Genomic DNA, 22186 nt, shown 5'->3' on the forward strand with positions numbered 1-22186 from the left:
CTGTGATTTTCTTGGCACCTTTTTACTCACATAAGAGAGTGCTTTGAATCGTTTTGCAAAGCAAATGTGGCCTTCTAAACACTGGTCTTGAAAACACACAGTCCATAGCAACATATGTTGTTCCCTGAACTGAGTGCTCCACTTCATCAGCATCTAAGTGTTTCTAATAATAGCTTTGCGGAGCCTTGTCCACATATAAATCCACATTACAGTCTCCACGCCCACACGGCCCATTTGTTTCTCTCAGGTCCCAGGAAACATGATGGACATGAACGTGTTAATGGCTACTCAGCTGCTGCTGGAGCAGGTCTTCTCTGAAGGAAACAGCTCATTGCTACAGCAACTCTACCACCACCTGCTCTTCGACTTCCGCATCTGGACCAAAAGCCACTTTGCTGTCAGTCTTGGTAAGACTCTGTGCCATGTGAACACACTATAAGCATTGTAGATACTACAATGATACTCAAAGTGTATTTAAGTTTGAGGCTGCACCTTAATTCATGCTATTATATTGGGCTGACTTTGACCTGGTTTGGCATTTGTAAATGTCACGCTGAAAGGAGATATTGAATATACTCTCTGTATTTCCACAGCTCATGTCCAGTATTTGTCTTCTGTGATAAACAAAGGAAAGCAGCGATTGAAGAGGAAGTATGGAGTACAGTACATCCTGGACACCATTCGAACCCACTACAAGTCAGCATCCTAATAACATAATTTGAAAAGGCTTTAAGTTTAAATGTTTTGAATATACACAGACCTGTAACACCACAGTGAATGTGTGTTTTTGTAGTGTGGAGAAAGATGGCAGCTCTCTGTCTGATGAGAAACAAACCATACAGACGTCTCTGTTCGCGCTACTCAAAGATTTCCTCAAGACACCGACACAAGAGGAGCTCCAGAGCTTCCTCGCTTTCATTCTGACTGTTGGAGAGGAACGGCAGGTTTGGCACTTATTTCTTATCTATGTTTTAGATAAACTTTGATTAATATCAAAGCTTATCATTTGACCTTTTCACATGATATTTCAAGCTTACTACTTCACCTTAAATAACCTATTCCCCACAAAGTTGTACATCCAAAAACAGATGGCCATATTTCATATTCATGTCATATCATTCATATCTTATTTTGCTTTTGAACAGGTGGTTCGGGCCCTGGATGTGTTGTATGAACTGTTAAGAAACACTCCTCCTCGTGAGCAGGTCCAGAGCTTTCTGCTGGAGTGGGGAGTGGAGCAGCTGTACTGTTTACTCCTCTCGCCCAACTTTGGAGATGAGGCAAAAGAACGAGTGTTCAGGGTACCAATATTTCCCTACTGGTAAAGGATAAACATCAACAAAAACACAATTACTATTTCATTACTTTTTGTAGGTTTTATATAAAATTCTTAAAAGTGAAAGGATTTCTGAGCGCAACAAGCAGAAGATTAAACTGAGAGATTTTGGCTATCTGGCTCTGGTTTATTGTCTTGAAGATTCTCCTGTAACAATGACTTCAGTGAGATGTCTGTACGAGCAGGTCCTCGCTACAGGTAACTGTCTATGGTCACAGGTGTTAATTTTCACAGACTATCCTATATTTTAGAGTTAATATCTTAACTTGTATTATAATTACGCCATTTTAATCTATGATCATCGTATATTCTTTTTTTTTGCCACAGATACCACTCCTAATTTCAGAGACCTCCTGGCTGTGGTCTGCCTTTCACATCGTGCTGAATTAACTGTGAGGTTAGATGTTTGTCGAAAGGTAAGCCTCTAAGTCACATTTTACCTGAACTGTGAATGAAATCAGCAATTCTTAATTTAAAGCCCCACCACAGAACTTTTTAGCGAAAAATAAAAAAGATCACTTAGGTAAAAATATTTATTTTTATTGTGGAAACATTCATTCTACAATGAGTGGGCCTTCATCTGCTCAACTGTGACTCAAACATGTCACTATGGATATTGTATTGGTTTGGATAAAATGTTCTCCTATATGACATAAAATGGATCTATGTCTATGGAAAATGTTTGGAAGTATGATTTAATCTTTCTATTCACACGGAGTCATGTAGGTGACCAAACGATTTTGTGTATTCTCTGGCATTAGCCACTTATAAATACCTTTTGTATGTATATTTTCCTAAAGAAATGTCTATATCAACTGATCTGATTGATCTGGTCTTATCAGTTATGTTCATGTTCTCATTTCAGCTTTTCCATCTGATTTACTCCAATGTGGACTACGTGAAACAGCTTGCCAAGCAGCCAGGCTGGCAGGATGTTTTGACCAAACTTTATGTAAAAGAGTCGTACGAGTCCCGTGCAGCTAGCCTCGCTAACTCCAGTTCTCAGAGCTCATTTGAACCCCCATACCGCGCTCCTCTACGCAAAGAACAGTCACTTGTCATAGAGGATGCAGAGCTGTTTCTTAGCTACCGCACCTCCCAGGACATGGAGGATGAGGAAGAGGAGGAAGAAGGAGGACATCGGGACATTTCTGAGGGATTTTCTGATTTGTCCCAGTCGCCTCTCAGCGGTGGAGGAGGGACACTTAAAAACTTTAGAGGATCTCTCCATTTTAAATCCTTTGACTCAGTGGATCAAGAAAGTCACTCCTCCACTGTATCAAGTGCAGTGGACATAACATCACCTCGTCCTGATGAAGAGGGGAGAGACTACCAGCCCCTCTCCCCCTTTGGTACATCACCGTTTGACTTGGACCTGGGGGGCATAGGAGACCCAGGTACACCCACTGGCACCCCCTCCCCTCTGGAGCAAAACAAGCCATTTCCCCCTCTGAGACCCAGGAAGAGTTCCAGTCTGTCCAACGTCCTGGACGACACCAGCTACAGCATCGACCAGCCCATGGGAGACACCATCTCCAATACGTCCAACCCACAGGTACATTACCCTGGAGGAACAGCGCTCTCATAAAGTGGAGACTATTAATGCAATGGTTCATAGAGATTCTGAACTATTCTAACAATTTATTGAGGATGAGATAGACAATTTTCTACTTCCAAATCCAGTTTACCTTTAATATACTTGAGTTAAGGTACACTACTTTGAAACTTTTCAGGTGTAGAGTCCGTTACCAGTTTGCCTCCTTGGAGATTCCACAGTATGGCATTAAATCTGTCCACCAGGCTGTTGCTGGTCAGGTCTGTGGCCAAATTGTTTTTCAAGATATTGTTTGGGCAATTAGGACATCTGTTGTTGAAGAAATATGAGATAGATATATTTAATGCAATACTGTGAAACTTTTCAGGCAAAGCAATTACATCTCCTTGTAGACATGCACCAGAACAGTTAGTTAGGGATGTTCAAAATTGGTACAGTGTGTACATAAAAATATATGTTCTATTCTATTATATTTTTCATAGGTACAGTTATGTGTTTTTTAATATTTTATTCTTGTTCTTGTGTTTTGCTGTTGTATTTACAGCAGACCCCCGAAGAGGAACTGTGTAACCTTTTGACGAACATTGTGTTTTCGGTGTTGTGGAGTGGGAGTGGGGCAGAGGCAAACGAGGATGTGGTTTGGAGAGAGAGAGGACAGGTCTTCTCGGTTCTCACTAAACTGGGCTCCTCTTGCCAACTGGTCCGTCCACCCGATGACATCAAACGCAGGTGAGTGAGGACAGCCAATAAAACCACACCTTCACCACTGTTTTTCTCCTTTATTACTAGTGTTTTATCCTGAGTTGTCCATTTTCCTCATGTTAGTCTTTTGGAAATGATGCTGGAGTCGTCTCTGTCTGACCTGAGGGAGGCTCAGGGCGTGTCGCTGCCCTTCTGCCCCAGTCTGCTGCGGCTGCTGCGGCTGCTGCAGGACTTCCTGTTCTCCGAGGGCACTGACAACCATGCGCTCTGGAGTGAAAAGGTATTTATAGTGAATCTTACATGACGTCATACTATTCTGCTATTGGCTCATGGTTTTAATTAAAGGTGCATTATGTAACTTTTCAGGGGTGGAGGTACTGCACGTGCTGGTCTCCATGGAGATTTTATTTTTTATTCTGGAATATTCTACAGTATGGCATCAAATTTATCCACCTTACATTTATTCATTACATTTAATTGCTAAAAATGCTTGTCTCTATGGAGATATACTAATTTAATGCAATACTATGGAACATTCCAGGCAAAGCAGTTAGATTTTGATTGGGACACACAGGTAGCTGACTCTCCACCAGAAAAGTGAAATAGGTCACCAACATTATGGCTGTAAAATGGCTGTTGTGTTTTTCCCCAGACTGCAATTAAATTTAAATGTAATATCAAAATACATGAGAATGAATGTCAGTCAAAGCTCATATTTAACTTTGAAGCTGTTTTTCTCACCATATTGCATAGTTTGAACAAAAAACATAAAAGCACTAAGTACTGTGCAGCTGGCAGTTACTGTATTCTTTATAAATAGTCAAAAGCTGCAGCTGACTAGTTACTTATTGTTTGATAATGGCATTTGTCACATGTTAAATGGTACAATGTACAATGCAATATGTACAGTGCAATAGTAATTGCTAATTCCTGTCCTCAAACCACCTTTCGGACTTATGTTAAAAGTTCTTTCTGTTAGTTATTAATAATAATATTTTATTCACTTCACTTTCAGCCCTCATTTCACAAAGCCACTTGTAATAGAAAGAATGTTTATTGTAAATACAATTATCCCTGATCTACAAAGCCACTGGGTGTGGCTTATGTCAGTCTCTCTTTGAGAAGGGACTTTTCATTGTTGTGTGTTGGCTCAGGGTGGAGAGCTCTGAGTGCAGGTAGCACAAAGCACAGTTTAAATTGAGGTTATTGCACTAAGTAGCTGTAGGTTGTTGTTAATACCATGAGGTGTGGAAACAGGCTTATTGGCTCCTTTGTTGACATTTGCATTGGCTGTTGTTGCAGATTTTCGAGGGGGTGGTGAACCTGCTGGACAGGTTGCAGGCTTGGCACAGCACACCTGGCAGTCCAGGCAACACTGAGCTCAAAGAAATGGCCCAAATCGGTCTTCGCATCATCACGGGATACATCCAACAGCAGAACACACAGGTGAGAAGCACCAGCTTAATGAATGAATGAAAGCTTGTCCTGGGGGAATTGGTCTTCCCCAGACCCCCCTAAAAAGAGGCACAGTCCAACAATGACTCATGCAGCTCATCTAGGACTGTTTACTTTTTTTTTTATTCTAGTACTTTCACATTGCTTAATTTAAAATGCAGACATATAGGGCTGTGAAAAAATGTAATATTAAGCAATTAAGAAAGAAAAGTAAAAGAAAAATTAAGAAAAAATAAAATAAATGGTGATCAGATCAGTCAATATGAGAAAAAAAAATCAACCTACAATTTTATGTCTATATCATCCAGCCCTACCAGTACCTGAACTCTACATTTTCCTATACCTATGCTGCATCTAGAACCACAAAACTCAAAACTAAAAACCAGCAATTTATTTATGATGTGACTACCTTTTCATTTTCATGACTATATCAAATAAATTATTTTTATATTACTTACTTATATTTTATATTATTTACTTATATTACTTAAACTTTTTTTTCTCTACTTTATCTTTTTACCATATCCGTCCTAAGCACATCTCAAAACATAAGACCCATCAAAACCATAACCAGCCAAAAGCTGCTGCTGAAATTTGGTATATTATCTGAATACATCTCAAACCTTGAATTACATGCAATCAAAACACAAAGCTTGTTTCCTGTTGTACCTCCCTCATGCTGAAGCCACCACCTGTAGAAGGAGAACAAAACTTCAGAGCTATACCTATTTATTCAACTTGATAAGGGCATTAAGATAAAACTGCTCCAGAAATACCGGGCCTTGTATGGATTTCTGTTCAAAGACATTGCAGTCATTCCTCTGAGGGAGTGTTCACTATGAAGGGCAACTCCTCACTGGCCCAGGCGGCGGCTGCTCTCACTGGAGGATTCTGGGATTGAACACTCATAAATACACTAACCACTAATCACAGTCACAGTTGTTCACAGTCTAAGCAACTTACAATACAAATGTTTTGTATCTGATTTTCATGGCCTATTTTTTACCTCTAATATGTTGCTCTCTTATTACTAAATGAGCATAGATCAGAATATACCTGTGTTTTACACCAGAAGTAGATTAATATTGACAAACCCATAAACTAATGTAACTTTTCTGAAGAAGGGAACTTATCCATCTCTATAAAAATGTATATGGTGCCACCAGGCAAAGTTATTGGTCAGATCCGTGGAGAGACAACCTTGCTCAGAAATATCTTAAAAAACACACATTCTTACTGTGAGCAAAAAAATATTTGTCAATGGACAAATGCAAGAGAAATAAGTTTAATACATACTGTGGAGCATTCCAGGCAGCTCATCAACATCTCCATAGAGACAAGCAGTGGCGTGCCCTCCACCAGAAAAGATTTACAGTATACCATGTCTTATGTAATAAATTAAAACCAGAGAACTGATCAAATTAAAGACAATTATACTTCACTTTACAGCAGCCACTTGCGGTTTACATGCTGTACTCTACTAATTACATGTTTGCAGTTTGAAAATGTTAGTGCTATGCCAAATATTATAATTATTTTCAAGACGTTCAATGATGCTGTACAGGGAAAACAAGCAATAAAACAAGGCACTAATAAAGCAAATCAAACACAGTACGTGACATAAGAACAGTTAATAAGCTCAAACGTCTACAGTTAAACAGCTTTCCTTATTAAGCTCTCCTTTTGTCCCGTGTAGGTGTGTGTGATGGCCTATGTGAAACTGCACAGCCTTCTTCAAACTGTCATGTGTCTGAGCTGGGAGGAGGTCTGCTTTCTCCTGGGGCAGCTGGGTGCCCCCTTGTGGCCAGCCGGGTCAATGGACGGCACTAATGGAGGCTGTACTGATATCTTCTCTCAGTTGGTGCCGATTGTTCGAACACTGTTAGACCAACATGCAGACCCGGTCACCATACAGAGGCTGCTCCCAAACCTGCCTGTCACCAATGGAAGTACCACTTTTGCCCAGGACCTCAAGGCCTACTGCCACACACTGGAATGGCAGGGCTTCTACCAGCAACAGGTTGGTACAGTAACAGATGTGTAATATGTATGAGAGCTTTTTCTATTTAGGCATTTGGTTCATTATAAATCACAGTGATAATGGCTCAGTGCTTAGAATATCTGCTCATCAATCAGAATGTCACAGTCTTGATCCCGCCCACGACCAGTGCATACTTTTGTTGTGTCCTTGAGCCATCCTTCTCTCTCAGTGCAGCGCTTGGGGACCCATCTCCGGGATCCTGTTGCTAATTTTGACCAGGACTACCTTAGCTGAAGGACTGTACCTATGAGGCATGTTTTGGGTTGATGGGGGACCCCAATGTGGCTGGAAGAAACTCACACATACACAGGGAGAACATGTAAACTCCACACAGAAAGGCCTGGGTGATCCGGGGATCAAACCCGGAATCTTCTTGCTGTGAAGAGTGAGTGCTAGCCACTCACCCGCTGTGCTGCCCGAGTCTAGCTGTAGCTGATGGGCAGAATGACATTTGGTTAGCTTTAATTTTTTGATTATCCACCTCTGACCATAACCTTAACCATTCTAAAATGCATATCACAGGATTCACTCATTTTTAGTGAATTATGTAGTTTAACAAGTTATACACTTTAAACATGTAACTATTGTAAATTAATATGCCCAGAGGTTGAAGAACTGATTTTGTTTTCAGCACCTGATATGACATAGCTCCACTCTGCAGCCATAGGTCTACTTCTTACAAAGACTGCAGCTAGGCTTGCCATAAGCATACACTTTTCCTATGTATGAGTTAGGTGTGTGAGTGGTCAGTGGTGGTTGAAGGGGCTGATGTCATAGATTGGCAGCCTCACTTCCGCCCAGCAGTGACTTTCCATGGAGTACAGGAAGTGAATGAATAATGCACAAAATAGTAAAGCCATTAAACAACACAACATAAATCATGTGTAAAGAATATTAAAAAGCAAAACATAATAGTGGTATAAAACATTCCAAAACTGTATCATAAACTTTGTATACTTTAGTCATGACATGTATAACACTCTTTAACAAACAGACTCCCTCCACTCGAGCTTGAAAACCCTTTATCATTTCCCTGTGTGACAGTTCAGTGCAATAAATCACATTTGTTTAGGCTAATTTTATATACGCATCTCAAATACATTAGCATAACTTTGGCTTCCATAGAGCTGTAAAAACACAGGTGATGATTACGCAGTCACTGAAAGCATGCAGACGATGTATATATTTATATTCTCTTTTGAACATTTGTCTTTTAGCTACATTCTTGAGTTTCAGTAGAGCAGTCTTAAAAATGTGCTCTGTAAACTGAATTTTGAATCCTATTTTTGTCTATTTTTCCAGGTGCAGCCAACCAAAGAGCAGTACGAGCTGGACACTTTCGGCCGTTGCCATGACATCATGTCCAACTTCTGGAACTCCTGTTTCGACGATCTCATGAGCACAGCCTTCAGACGAGATAAGGACCGATCAGATAGCAAGGCCAAGTTTCATGTAAAGAATTTGTTTTTAAACTTTTCAAAAACTTTTATAATGTGTCTTGTCAAATAACACTGTTTTACATATTTTAAAAAAACCTTTATCCCTATTACCAGTTACTATGAATGTGCTTCATTTTTTTGGTGCAAACATGTGTATGGAAGGAACAGTAATGATTAATAAAAAGCAAAATATTAAGGATAAAAAAAAAATAATTTACATAATGCAAAATGGAAAGAGTTAGTGCGTGGTTTTGACCTGAAAGGCTGTGTTAAGAAGAATATATTGTGTAAAAAACTGAAGATTACCTTAATGCCACCAGTATAACAATTTTGGACTTACTTATGCCAAGAATTGTCATTGATTTTCCACAGCATTTTCTGACATTTCATTAAAGTATTTACTCTGTGTAAAATCAGGAAGCCATTGTGGAGCCGTTTGTGAAGCGTGTGAAGAGTGAGAATGTGCGATACCACAGCTGTCAGAAGCAGCACTCCAGCCAGCAGGGGGTGGTATGGCAGCACTGGAGGGCCCTGCGCAGACTGCTCACCAGTGAGAGAGGAGCATGGGCTAAGAAGTAAATCAACATTCACTGCTGTAAACTCTTTATAACATGTTTCATGCATATTGTGAATGAATGGTTGTTTACTTTCTATCTCCAGAGTTCAACCACCAGTAAAATGGAAACTATCCAATGCAGAAACATACTCAAAGATGCGACTTAAACTCGTGCCCAATTATAACTATGATGGCCACAGCGAAGCCAGTGCACTCAGAGACAATATGGGTCAGCAAACTATTAGCTTTTTTAAAATTTTGAACTAGACAAGCTTAAAAATAGATATGTATAAATGTTGTTTTTGATGCAATTTAGGAGCTGAAAGCCCCCGTAACTCTGAGCCTCTCCCACTGGCTGTTGCAAAAGAAGCAAAAGTGAGTGATATGGAGGATGACCAACTGGGAGAAGAAGACCTTATGTTTTTAGATAAGAAGTGAGTATTTAAAACCTCAAATACTAATAATGTAACTTCCTTGAAGATGTTATTGCTTTGCCTGAAGTGTTCCACAGCATGACTTTAAGTGCTCCGTATAGTTGTTATATTCTATTTGCTAAAAAGATTTCCTAATTCCTGTGTTTCCATACAGAGAGCTAAATTTAATGCCAAACTGTGGGACAGTCACAGCCCCCAATCATAGAAGTTACATAGTGCACCTTTCCACAGTAGATAATTATACTGTACGATGCTTAGGTTGAGCTAGATTAATACGTGTGCTTAGTTACATTACTGTCTGGTGCCTGCAGGGGGGAAGGAGAAGATGAGAGCCAGAAAGAGAAACTTGTTTTATCTGAAGACTGTGAACTCATCACCATCGTGGCCGTGGTCCCAGGTCGTCTGGAGGTCACTACGCACCACATTTATTTTTATGACGGCAGCGGTGACAAAGAGGAGACAGAGGAGGGTAGGAACACATTAAAATATTACTCATATTTTGATTAATGTTCAATTTGAATGCACTGATAAAGAGACTGTTTTATAGGAATTGGCTTTGATTTCAAGAGGTCATTGACACATCTCAGAGAAGTTCATTTGAGGCGCTACAATTTAAGAAGATCTGCACTAGAGCTGTTTTTTATTGATCAATCTCATTACTTCATCAACTTCAGAAAAAAGGTAAAGCTATTATAATTATATTATACATAATATGATTATATACATAATTACTATCATTACATAATGACTAACATATTTTAATAACATTCAGAACACTCAAAATAGCATTCCTAACTTTATTTTGCATTATATTTTAGGTTCGAAACAAAGTCTACTCAAGGATTTTGGGTTTGAGGCCTCCAAATTTGTTTTATTTTGGCTCCCGTTCACCACAGGAATTGCTAAAGGCGTCTGGTCTTACACAGGTAGTTGTTTATTTAGTGTATTGTGTTTTCTATGATAAAATATTTTTATTTTACCTTTTCTTTGACTTATATAGTGTATATTTTAATAATCAAATGTGTATGTCTTCAGAAATGGGTGTGCAGAGAAATCTCCAACTTTGAATATCTGATGCAGTTGAACACAATAGCAGGGCGGACATACAATGACTTATCCCAGTATCCAGTGGTATGTATTCTTTCCTCTTTATCCTCCTTGATATTTTCACAAATAATATACTATTAAAACCACAGTTTTCTCATTTTTAGTTTCCTTGGGTCCTGTGTGACTATACCTCTCCGATTCTGGATCTTGATGATCCGTCCGTTTTCAGAGACCTGTCCAAACCCATTGGTGTCGTCAACCCGCGCCATGCACAAGATGTTAGAGAAAAGTAAGTGGAGCTTTGAATATCTGTCTATGCAAGTTACACATCACTGCTCTTTTGAAAGATTTACGTGAACAGCAGTATATATGTGCAATGCCTCAGTTGTCCAGGTTGGGTTCTTGTCAACCGGCCAGATCCTTATTTAAGCCTGTTCCTTGTCAGATCAGATCCTTATCAATCAGACCTGAAGAAGGTAATTGGATGAGTGGCAAAACATATTCACTCTAAATACTTTGTCCAGTTGGCAAAACTGAATCTTTTGATATGAATTTCATTTACTGTATGACTAAACTTTTTCAGCATTTGAAAAGGTGCATTATAGTTTTGTGAAATCTCTTTAAATTTAGAGTTGTGTTCTCTTGTATTCTTATAGATATGAAAGCTTTGAAGACCCCACTGGCACTGTGGACAAGTTCCACTATGGCACACACTATTCTAATGCTGCTGGAGTCATGCACTACATGATCCGTATGGAGCCCTTCACCACACTGCACATCCAGCTGCAGAGTGGCAAGTAAGGCCTGGTTATACAGAGTTTAATGCTTTATAACGTCTTCTCTTGAACGTATTTAAATATCTGCTTTGTGTCACTACAGGTTTGACTGTGCAGACCGTCAGTTTCACTCAGTCGCAGCAGCGTGGCAAACCCGAATGGAGAGTCCAGTCGATGTCAAAGAGCTCATCCCGGAGTTCTTTTACTTCCCAGAATTTCTGCAAAACATGAATGGTTAGAACGTTGATCTTGTAACTTATTTTTTTATTTAACATAGGCAGTTTGCATTGTGGGTATCTGATATGTCTTAAGTTGACTAAACTGACGGAATGTGTTGTAGGTTTTGACTTGGGAAAGTTGCAGATTTCCCAGGAGCCAGTGAACGACGTGCTGCTGCCTCGATGGGCCTCATCTCGAGAGGACTTCATCAGGAAACACAGGAAAGCTCTGGTCAGTGGTGCCAGATACTGTTTAAATACTGTAGTAGAGTCATACTTTTTGTTCTGTACTTAACACATTGTTTAACTGTGCAGGAGTCTGAGTATGTGTCCAGTCACCTGCACGAGTGGATTGATCTCATCTTTGGTTTTAAGCAGAGAGGACAAGAGGCTGTGGAGGCACTCAATGTTTTCTACTATTGCACATATGAGGGTAAGCAAACTGTGGCACACTGCAAAAATACGTACTAGATTCATTGAAATTATTTTTAGTTTTCACTTGTTCTAGTTTAGGTTATTTTACTTTATGGACTTACAGTAGGGTGGGGAAATTGCATTAACCCCATTTTAAAATTTCCGAATTCAGGTTGGATTATCTTGAAAAACCTAAAATTAACCTAATTCATTAATCTAATTAATCTCATTTTAATCTCACCTAAAAATTGCTGAGAAAAGCCTTCAATTTGAGGTATTTTCATTTAAATTCATTATTACATTATTGTGGCAGATCAAAAGACTGATATAGAACAAAAAAAAGTGACTTTATAAAGTCATTTATTGTTCAACAAATCTCTCCAATTTGGCTGTTGAGCCCAAGTCTCCATGAATAAGAAACTGTTTGCTGTAAAGTGGCAAAGACGAGGAAATCTGAACATAATAACTTTTGTCTACTTAAAGACAATAAAAAGTCCAGTCTTTCCTTAACCATGTTAAAAATATTATTGACAGAGAAATGCTTTATATATGAGATCACTGGTTTTAGTCCTGGTTTTAGTCCTGGTTTAGACCTGGTTTAGACCTGCTTTAGTCCTACTTTAGTCCTAGTTTAGTCCTGGTTTTAGTCCTGGTGTTAGTTCTGGTTTAGTCCTGGTTTAGTCCTGGTTTAGACCTGGTTTTAGTTCTGGTTTTAGTTCTGGTTTAGACCTGGTTTAGTCCTGGACTGGATTAGTCCTGGTTTTAGTCTTGGTGTTAGTTCTGGATTAGAGGCGCACAGGAGGAAGCGCGGTTTACGCAGCGTAGCGAGAAAACACGGTCCACACGCGGCTCACGGCAGCACGTCGGTGTCCACGCAGTGTCTACGGAAAGAAACGTGGTCCGCGCGTTCTCAGGTTAATGACGATGATGAAGGTGTGTGTTTGTGTTTGTGTGTATTTGTGTTTGTGTGTGTTTGTGTGCGTGTCTCCTCATGTGGAAGGTCACTATAGGACAGTAGTGCAGACATCATGAGTCTATGCAGGTTGTTTTCACCAGTGACATTTAAGTTGTAGGTGATTTTATATTTGTTATTTTCTTTTATATTTCACGTCGGGAGAATAATTTCCAAGACACGAATGCGTTTTTACCTGTGCACTGCTGACTCTGTTCCACTGGCTCTTCCACCTCGTCCATTGTGCGACTGACGCCACCAGCGTTAACATGACGTTTACATCGCTCTTACTGCGCGCGTTTTGTGTGGGTTTCCGACAATGAGTGAAATTACCGAAATAAAATGTATAAATGTGTTTTTTGTGTGTGTGTGTGTGCTGTTGTCCCAACAACACATAAAAACTGGTTTAATAATAAAGCAACTCGCATACAGAAACAGTAAAGTTAGAGATTAAAAATGAGATTAACGCGATTAAAAAACATAACGCGTTATGACTGTAATTAATTAATCGCAATTAACGCGATAATTTGACACCCCTATAAAATCTAACCCTGTTGTACTAACTCAAAACCAGATCAAATCAGAACTCTAGTCATTCCTGATATCCCTTTTATTTACAGGTGCCGTGGATTTGGATGCTATTGCCAATGAAACAGAACGCAAAGCATTAGAGGGAATAATCAGCAACTTTGGACAAACTCCCTGTCAGCTACTCAAAGTACAGTGGCCCAAACTATTTTAAAATGTATCTTTTTAGTTCAAATAGTCCTTTAAAATCTAAAATTGTTTCAAAATATTGTGTTTATAGGAGCCACACCCTCCCCGAATGTCAGCAGAGAACGCAGCTCGACGGCAGGTCCGTCTGGAGACTCTACCTCCAAACATCTTTGAGCAGCTCGATAAACTCAGGCCGTTTGTTGAGGTAAAGCAACATAATATTTACACTATTACAGTTGATGCATAATGTGTTAATGTTAACTCTACAAGTAAAATATACAACTAGATCTTGACAACTATGAACCAAGATGGCCGGCTTCCTGTTGGCTTTAGAGCAGGGTCATCAGTTGTTTTTGATGTGTCCTAATAAGCTGTTTGGATTCAGCATATTTTTGTATGAAATGAACTTCCCAGTTAATGTCCTTAAAGTTGCACCATGTAACTTTTTTGGTCTACCACCTGTTTGTCTCTGTGGAAATGTTATTTTTACTTTGCTTGGTTCCACAATATGGCATTAAAGTTAACTTGCATTTATTCAATTGCAATTGATTTTATTGCTAAAAAATAAGTACTAAAAAGGGCCTAAAAACATGCTTGGCATCACCTGCTTGTTGCCATGGAGATGCATAAGTTAAATGTCATACTGTGGAACATTCCAACCAAAACAATAACATCTCCAAGAACACAAGCAGACAGTGAACCCTCTACCAGAGAAGTTACATAATTCCCCTTTAACCTGACTGTGTTTTTAGGTTGTGAGTGATGGGCACGCCTTGGTCCATGCTGTTGTACCAAAGAATCAAAATCACTCGTTCATCATCCAGGGTTACACGCTGGTGAGTACAAAACTAAATACAAATTCCTTAACACCTTAAGCACCTAAATCTTAAGTCATATCTGGATATGTTCTTTGTAGGTGACTGTAAGCGCCAATGGTTTGATCGGGACACATAGCTGGCTCCCATTTGACAAAAACATCGCCAACTATTTTACATTTACCAAGGACCCAACCATCAATAATCCCAAGTGAGTCAAAGACTTAATTTAATAGTGTGGTCTGTATCTTGTGTGAAAAAGGCTGTTTACTTGTTAAAATCAATAGACTAGCATTAAAAATAATAATGAAAGTAAAAAGAATGGCAAAATATGCAAAAGAATTTATAAAAAGGAAAACGTATAGGAGATGAGATAGGAATAGTACTACACAAAAATGCACAAATGCGCTTAAACATGACTTGCATCATCTTTATCTAGCCCCTCACATTAAACCATACTGTGTTGTATACAGGATGCAGCGCTTCTTATCAGGGCCCTTTGCTCCCGGGGTGGACATAAACACACAGGTGCTGGTGGTGTCTAATGACGGGCGTCTCCTGTTCAGTGGAGGACACTGGGACTGCAGCCTTCGCGTCACACAGCTCGGGAAGGGCAAGCTGGTGGGACGCATCTGCCGCCACATCGGTGAGAACACTGATGGGAGCACATGTCCATATGTTGCTTTACAGGTCCTATATTACTCTAAATGTATTCTCATGAGCTTTAAAACATTCTCCACAACTCCACAATAACATTTGTCTTTTGTTTCTTTCACCATGTTTGTGTAATCCTTTATTATTAGTCTGTCTACATCTGCAAAGCTCAAAATAACCTGTTCCATCTTATGATTCATGTAGTGGTAGTTTTCAAGTTAACACCTATGTTTTACCTTTAGTTCAGTAGAGACAGGCAATTCCAGTGCTGAAATTATCCAGGTGATTCTAGTGAAAGTGCATGGAGTTTAAAAATACAGTGGAGTACTTCCTGTATTATCACATGACATCAAAAGAGGAACAAAGTGTTTTCTGCTTGAGAGAAGAACTCAGCCTAAATCTGCATGTGTAAATGTAACACAACACAACTCGAGGTCTGTTTTGGATGAGGAAACAACATTGTAACATAGATCAGAAAGTAGTGTAATATGAGCCCTTTAAAGATGTGAAATAAAGAATTGAAACCAGTCAAATTTGTCTAGAAACAACAAAAAAGGGCTGCTGTGATTAATAATATCCTACCACACAAAAAAAGATATTGATCTACTAACTTTATTTATTAGTCTATGCCTCTCAAAGCTCTAAGCTACCCAAATCAAGACAAGAGATAGTTTTGGTTATTTTATTTCCTCTGCTTATTTTTATGCTATTTATTTTATTTGTATGTCTTATTTCATCCAGATGTGGTGACCTGTCTGGCTCTGGATCTGTGTGGCATCTACCTCATCTCCGGCTCGAGGGACACTTCCTGTATTGTGTGGCAGGTCCAGCAGCAGGTCAGATCAGCTCCATCAGCATATATACTCCACACAACACTAGAACAGAGGAGCAGGCTGTAAATATGATCCTCGACACCAGTGCCACACACTGTTATTGTGTCTTTGGGCAGAGCTCTTTTATGATTGGTGGTGGTTGCAGAGGCTACAGGTGCAGAATGGCAGCTGTGTCTATCAGCACTGATTATGCCTGTTGCTGGAGTTTTTTGAGAAACTTATAAAGCACAATATAAATCTGAGCCATAATTAATGTTGAAGGATATATTGAAGTAGCCCAAGAGCTGAAGAGAAGAGGCATGACGTTGGAGTTCTAACGCAGGAGAAGTTTATTCTGAGTGTTGCCCATTCTAGGCTTATCCAGTCCAGTCCTGCCTGGCTATGCTTCCATTGTAGGGAGTATTATACCTCTGATGATGCAGGCTAAGATGAGCTGGCAGTGAATGCTCTAGCTACAGCACCAAAATAGAATTACTCGAAAAATTAGGCCTGTTGCATAAGAAAGGTTATTACTCCATTATATGAAATCTCTATAATAAATCATATTTATTCTTATACTTGCATACAGGAATGTACTTAAATTATTTATATACTGTTATATGCTCTAAAACATCTATTTAAAACCTCTTTCTCTTTTTTTTTATCAGGGTGGGTTTTCCTCCGGCCTCTCCCCTCGTCCTGTGCAGGTGCTCTGTGGACACGATCAGGAGGTCACCTGTGTGGCCATCAGCACTGAACTCGACATGGCCGTCTCTGGGTCAAAGGTCAGACACTGTTAGTAAATAATATAGCATGTGGCAGCAGCATTGGGATGTTTATATTCTCACTCCAAGCTCTGCATCATCGTGATTGTATTTAGTGCTCCATTGGATAAGGGCAGAAAAAAAAAAAAAAAAAAAAAAAAACATTAATAAACAAATTATAAGTCTCTTCTTCCTCTCCACGTTTGACAGGATTTCAACCACAAAAAATGTTCAGTTAATAAGGATTTCAATTATCACCCAAATAATTTGTTCTATATTGACACAGCCCTATTGTCAATTTATTGCAATAGATTTTTTCAGATCAAGGTTTAGTTTGTTTTCATATCTGACAGTTTTGACTGCTCACTAGCGGTCTTCCTCAGAGAGGTTCTGGGTCCTACTGTTAATATTCTCTATAAACGTGTCATCTGAAAGTTGGCAAAAAACTCTGTTGGTCTAATACAATAATACAATAATATAATAACTGACTTGAATGTTTAATATAGAGCAGCTACAGGAAACTCCTAATAAGTATGAAACAGATGTGGTTCATGCAAATACCAGAGACTTCTCAGGAAAAATGTCCGACACAAGTTTCTAATAAAAGAAGAAACTGAGGTTAAGAACAGTGACAGTTACTTCTAGATTTTTAACTTTATCTGAACACATTTATTACAGTGTTGTAGAACAAGAAAGAAAGCTTTTAGAATTCGCTGATAGTGAAAGAGGAAATGACCTAAGTCTGTTACCTCTTGTTGATACTATTATACAAAAAAGTACCACTTACTCTTGGTTTTACTGCCAGTACCACTGCTGTAACTATGGAGATCAAGAGTGGGCAGAGTAAAAAGAGGGAGAGGTATCAGGCAACTAATGACCAATAACGCAATTATCTTAAATTTAAAAAACAAATAAATGAAAAATTTAAAAGGCACCACAATGTGTCTTCAGAAATCAATCAATTTACATGTATTTATAGTACTTATTAAACAAGTTAGTTAAGCATGTGCACTACTTTATTTGGATTTTGGAAAAAGTAAAGCCTAAACTTTACTTTTTCAGGATGGGACAGTGATCGTGCACAGCGTCCGGAGGGGTCAGTTCTTGCGGACGCTCCGACCCCCCAGCGACAGTCATGTTCCTGCCCACATCTCTGAGCTGCAAGTCGGGATGGAGGGCCACATCGTAGTGCAGACTTCAGTGGAAGAGTGCTCCTACAGAAAGGTACAACATCACTGGGATCAAATGTTTATGTTTATTTGGACATAGTAAGCTCATTGGATAAACCAGATCTTGCATATCATTTTAAACATATATAAGCTTATGTATATGTACAAGAATATGTATGGAGTTAAACTTCTGCATACAGAATAATAGGTGATGTCACCAGGCCAAGTTACTGATTTTTCTTTACCAATTTAAAAATAAATTAATAGATATGATTAATGCCAGACCCCACCAGAAAAATATCTAATCTAAAATACACATTGTCAGTTTTAAACATTCACTATATTAATATTATTCTGTGAACTGCTTGGCCATGACTATATCCAGATGTCTATTACATGTCAGTCATTTTCAATCCAGTCTCTCTTCAATAAAAAAACATGAATACATTTCTGTTTCTCTTTGTTTCTACAGGGCAAATACTCGGTCCATGTTTATTCAGTCAATGGCTGTCTTTTGGCCTCACTTCCCATAGAGGAACAAGTCACTGCCTTGCACCTGATGAATGAATACATCATACTGGGCACTGTCGAGGGAAACCTCCACATCAGACATCTACACAGGCACGTACAATATGTTGTTGCAAAAAGACAATTTGTTCTAAATGGACAAGAGATTTTGGGCAGCATAGTTGAAGTAATAGAAGCAAGAGAAATGAAGTAACGTGAAGTAAATTTGCAATTTTGACCAACAACAAGGTTTGAAGTTTTTACCTCACTGGCTGCGATGGTTAACAAATAATTTATTGAGATGAGAAAGTAGTCACCTATATGTCATAAAAGAGCCAAAATATATTACAATAGAATATTACTATTTGCACCTTTATACCTATATATACAAGTGTAGCCTTAACAAGTGCTCCTAATTCTCTACACATAAAATGATCCGCATTTTGCCACGTCTTCTGTATGTTAAAGCTTTCCTCTTTGTCTCTGTCTCTCAGTCTGGGGGCTGCAATCGGCCCCTTGGCCTTGAAGGTCCCCGTGAGAAGTGTGTCTGTCACCAAAGAGTGCAGTCACATCCTGGTGGGGCTGGAGGACGGCAAGCTGATTGTGGTGGGGGCGGGGAAGCCCGAGGAGGTGAGAAACTTGGGGCACTGCGGGAACAGGGCAGTGTTTGGAGGGGTGCTTATTGTATGCTAAGAAAGAAGAAAAACACAATTGAAAGTCATTGTATTGCTCCTGGAAATATGAATATATAATTTTTTCATAATATTGACGTATGGGAGTACTGCAGTAACTGTGGGTTTGTGCGTGAGTGCAGGAAGGGTAATATGATGCTAATTAAACAAACACATTTTAAAATTGAATATATATCACTCCTAAAAAACACCATACAGTATATAAACATAATAAGAAAATTATTGAGTTCAGAAAAAATGATCTTATTAGTTTTTAGTATATTTTAGTGTAGGTATGTTGTAATTATTTTATCAGAGGAGGTGAGAAGTGGAGTTCTGTGGGAAACGGGTCAGTACTGTGGGTTTGTGAGGGTGGGTGGAGGGTGGAGGAGGGGTGGTTGTATGCTAACTACTTAAAGAAACCTGTTTTTAACATTCAAATAGGTAGGTGACATTACAACAGTCTGCTCTTCTTTAATATTGAGGCAGAGGTTAAGTTTGGGCCATACTTACAAAAATGAATATACCAATATTTTTTGCAGTATCTCAAGTTTCAGAATGTTGAGTTGGCCAAATTATTAAATAGTAAACACTGCAGTTATTTAAATAATCCTCTGCAAAAAACTAAATATCATGTTTTTTATAGAAGAATCTTGTTGTACCTGTAGTTTAGACCTTTACAAACATGTTCTGAAATGCATGGGATTAGTTTATTAGTTTATTTATCAGTTCATATTACAGTCCCTCAAATGTGAATGCTCGGAGTTGTTTACAATGTTGCACTCTAATCACAATGCTACTTTTAAACCATATCGCAAATTTAATCTCAATCACAAGACATGCAAAAATTCAAAAAATCCAAAATCGTGCAGCCCTACTAGCATCAACCATGGTTTAAATAAAGGGCTCAAAATAAAAAAAAAACTGCAACTGAAACCCATGAATAACGAGTCTTTGGTCTAACATGTCCGTATGAGCCCTGCAGCGAGGATTTACAAGTGTTTTGTTTTTCCTCTCAGGTTCGCTCGGGACAGTTCTCGCGCCGCCTCTGGGGCTCCACTCGTCGCATCTCTCAAGTGTCTGCAGGAGAGACCGAATACAATCCCTCTGAAAGCAAATGAGAGACACAAAATGGGACAAAAGGGGAAAAAATGTTAAAATACTGATTCTTCTCGTGGACTGGACAAGCCGGGGAATCAGCACCTAAACACTGAGCACTTTTATTATTGATTATTCTGTTTTTAACCAGCGTCATTCCAAAGAGAGACTGTTATGAAAGAAGATGGACTTATTTACAAAGTGTCGTATGTCAGACATTGACTCATGCGTTCAACACAAAGCGGAACTGCACACTCCTGGCCTTCATTTTATGCTCCGATTGTCTGCTAATGGCACTTTGTTGAACATATTACTCTCCTGGAAACTTGAAGAAAAGTGCGCGGCAGTACCATAGTGTCTATTTTTCCAATGATGCTGTTAAGAGATGTTTAACTGTTACAGTGAAAGCAGAACACGCTTTAAAGATGCTCTGTGTAACTTTTCTGGTGGAGCCTCTGCTAATTACTTGTTTACAAAGAGATATTCCTCAGTATGAGATTAAACCTGTCTATCTCCATGGAGACAAACAGGTGACCAGGCTTAGTTACATGCCAGATCTGTGGAGAGGCGTTCTCTAGTAAGAATGTAATAAAAACACCTGTAACTCAATAAATACTAGATCGATACATTTATCACTTTATTGTGCAATGTGAAACTGTCTCCACAGACACAAGGCACATCCTCCATCAGAAAAGTTACATACTGCAGCTTTAATGCTCAAATATGTGAATGTATGCGTTTATATTCACTTCTGAATTATGATTGTGGAGACCTTACGTTGCCTTACTTACATAAGCCCTTGTGTAATGTTGCTACTGTTTTACTCTTTTAAAACATTTATTATTCGGTAAGTGCCTTTCTTCTGTCAAGTTTGAGCCATGTAAAAACACTGAATACAATAAATCACTAAGTGTCCGATTTCACCTTTCGCCTCAATTTGCCTTGAAATAGTTAAAGATGCAAATTACTCTGGAAATAAAAGGCCATATCTACATAAAACAAAAACTGGCACAGTGTTCGGTGCCTTCTCTGTCAGCTCAAATGAGACGATAAGATTTTTTTTTTTCACTAGGGTTAAAAAAATGTTAGCATTGTTCAACACACTGGTACAATAGTTTACTTGAGTTTGCTACACAACAAAAATGTTTCAAATTTATGGACCTAATAATAAAAATGAGGAACTTTCAACATAAAAAATATTTTATATTTTCTCATGTCTTAGCACTGAATTTACCATAGTTTTATGCTGCTACACTTTATGCTGAAGTCTGAAATTATTAAAGGGGACATATAATATGAGCTAGGAGTTATGATGGTGTCCCTTCATCAATACTGAGAGATGTATTTTGTTCAACACTTTAGTCCTCAGAAAATTCCAGCTTTCACCTACCCCCTATCCCCACCCACTGCTCTGTAATTACTTGGAATTAGTAAAAAATAAATAAATCAGACTCTGGGTCATACATGCAGGTTTAAAAAATGTCACAGCAATTTTCAACAATAAAAACACATGAGTGAAAATCTGCTGCTTGAAATGACACCATCAGTTGTGCAGTTTTGAACAGAATTTCAATAAACCTGTTTCTATCAAGCCGTTATAGATCAATACTGCAGTTTACAATAAATAAACGAGCTGTTGCGGGTGAATAGGAAATATATAAAAAAAAAAAAAAACATAGAAGGGATTTTATTTAGTATTAGTAAGTAAACTAGATCTGACTGAAAATTTGCCTAAAAATAAAAATTTTGCCTAATTGTTTTGAGTTAAAGCTTGAATATATCAAAGTGAAAATTTGATATAGAAATCCTTCTGTGTGTTTTGTGAAAATCTTGTTAAGTACAAGACTGTACATTTTGGTGTGTGATACTTTAAGTGGACATTTTGGTGTGTACTACTTTAAGGGGTGATCCGTATGTATAAACGCATTTTTAGAAAACACCATTTGAAGTTACAATGTCCTTTATGGCTTTATGGCTGCAAATGAAATATTAAAACATCTTTTAGTGCCGAGTGGACAATTTTGTTGTTTCCAAATGAAAGCTTGAATGTTAAT

At 38.6% G+C, this 22186-nt stretch overlaps 1 protein-coding gene across 4 annotated transcripts in view; it reads left to right on the forward strand.

Moving 5' to 3' along the window:
* nbeal2 (neurobeachin-like 2) overlaps positions 1 to 21055 on the forward strand; it is a 37930-nt gene extending 16875 nt beyond the window's left edge. For 3 of the 4 annotated variants that reach the window (XM_055163325.1, XM_055163328.1, XM_055163327.1), the window contains 35 exons: positions 248 to 407; positions 594 to 696; positions 794 to 944; positions 1146 to 1301; positions 1375 to 1534; positions 1664 to 1752; positions 2202 to 2891; positions 3436 to 3620; positions 3717 to 3873; positions 4896 to 5039; positions 6745 to 7068; positions 8392 to 8541; positions 8946 to 9103; positions 9189 to 9313; positions 9401 to 9518; positions 9830 to 9987; positions 10066 to 10199; positions 10337 to 10444; positions 10554 to 10649; positions 10730 to 10854; positions 11222 to 11362; positions 11445 to 11575; positions 11682 to 11791; positions 11875 to 11992; positions 13546 to 13643; positions 13734 to 13847; positions 14395 to 14478; positions 14559 to 14668; positions 14931 to 15103; positions 15853 to 15947; positions 16592 to 16708; positions 17750 to 17911; positions 18329 to 18477; positions 18858 to 18993; positions 20054 to 21055. In XM_055163325.1, coding sequence (XP_055019300.1) covers positions 248 to 407; positions 594 to 696; positions 794 to 944; positions 1146 to 1301; positions 1375 to 1534; positions 1664 to 1752; positions 2202 to 2891; positions 3436 to 3620; positions 3717 to 3873; positions 4896 to 5039; positions 6745 to 7068; positions 8392 to 8541; positions 8946 to 9103; positions 9189 to 9313; positions 9401 to 9518; positions 9830 to 9987; positions 10066 to 10199; positions 10337 to 10444; positions 10554 to 10649; positions 10730 to 10854; positions 11222 to 11362; positions 11445 to 11575; positions 11682 to 11791; positions 11875 to 11992; positions 13546 to 13643; positions 13734 to 13847; positions 14395 to 14478; positions 14559 to 14668; positions 14931 to 15103; positions 15853 to 15947; positions 16592 to 16708; positions 17750 to 17911; positions 18329 to 18477; positions 18858 to 18993; positions 20054 to 20155 — 5331 coding nt within the window. In that variant the 3' untranslated portion in view covers positions 20156 to 21055. The remainder of the gene's footprint in view (positions 1 to 247; positions 408 to 593; positions 697 to 793; positions 945 to 1145; positions 1302 to 1374; positions 1535 to 1663; positions 1753 to 2201; positions 2892 to 3435; positions 3621 to 3716; positions 3874 to 4895; positions 5040 to 6744; positions 7069 to 8391; positions 8542 to 8945; positions 9104 to 9188; positions 9314 to 9400; positions 9519 to 9829; positions 9988 to 10065; positions 10200 to 10336; positions 10445 to 10553; positions 10650 to 10729; positions 10855 to 11221; positions 11363 to 11444; positions 11576 to 11681; positions 11792 to 11874; positions 11993 to 13545; positions 13644 to 13733; positions 13848 to 14394; positions 14479 to 14558; positions 14669 to 14930; positions 15104 to 15852; positions 15948 to 16591; positions 16709 to 17749; positions 17912 to 18328; positions 18478 to 18857; positions 18994 to 20053) is intronic. The other variant, XM_055163326.1, reaches the window with a different exon arrangement.
* Positions 21056 to 22186: the final 1131 nt, after the last annotated feature.

This window comes from Boleophthalmus pectinirostris, unplaced genomic scaffold (assembly GCF_026225935.1).
Source record: "Boleophthalmus pectinirostris isolate CB_2022bp ecotype Guang Dong unplaced genomic scaffold, ASM2622593v1 HiC_scaffold_6, whole genome shotgun sequence".
Taxonomy (NCBI): domain Eukaryota; kingdom Metazoa; phylum Chordata; class Actinopteri; order Gobiiformes; family Gobiidae; genus Boleophthalmus; species Boleophthalmus pectinirostris.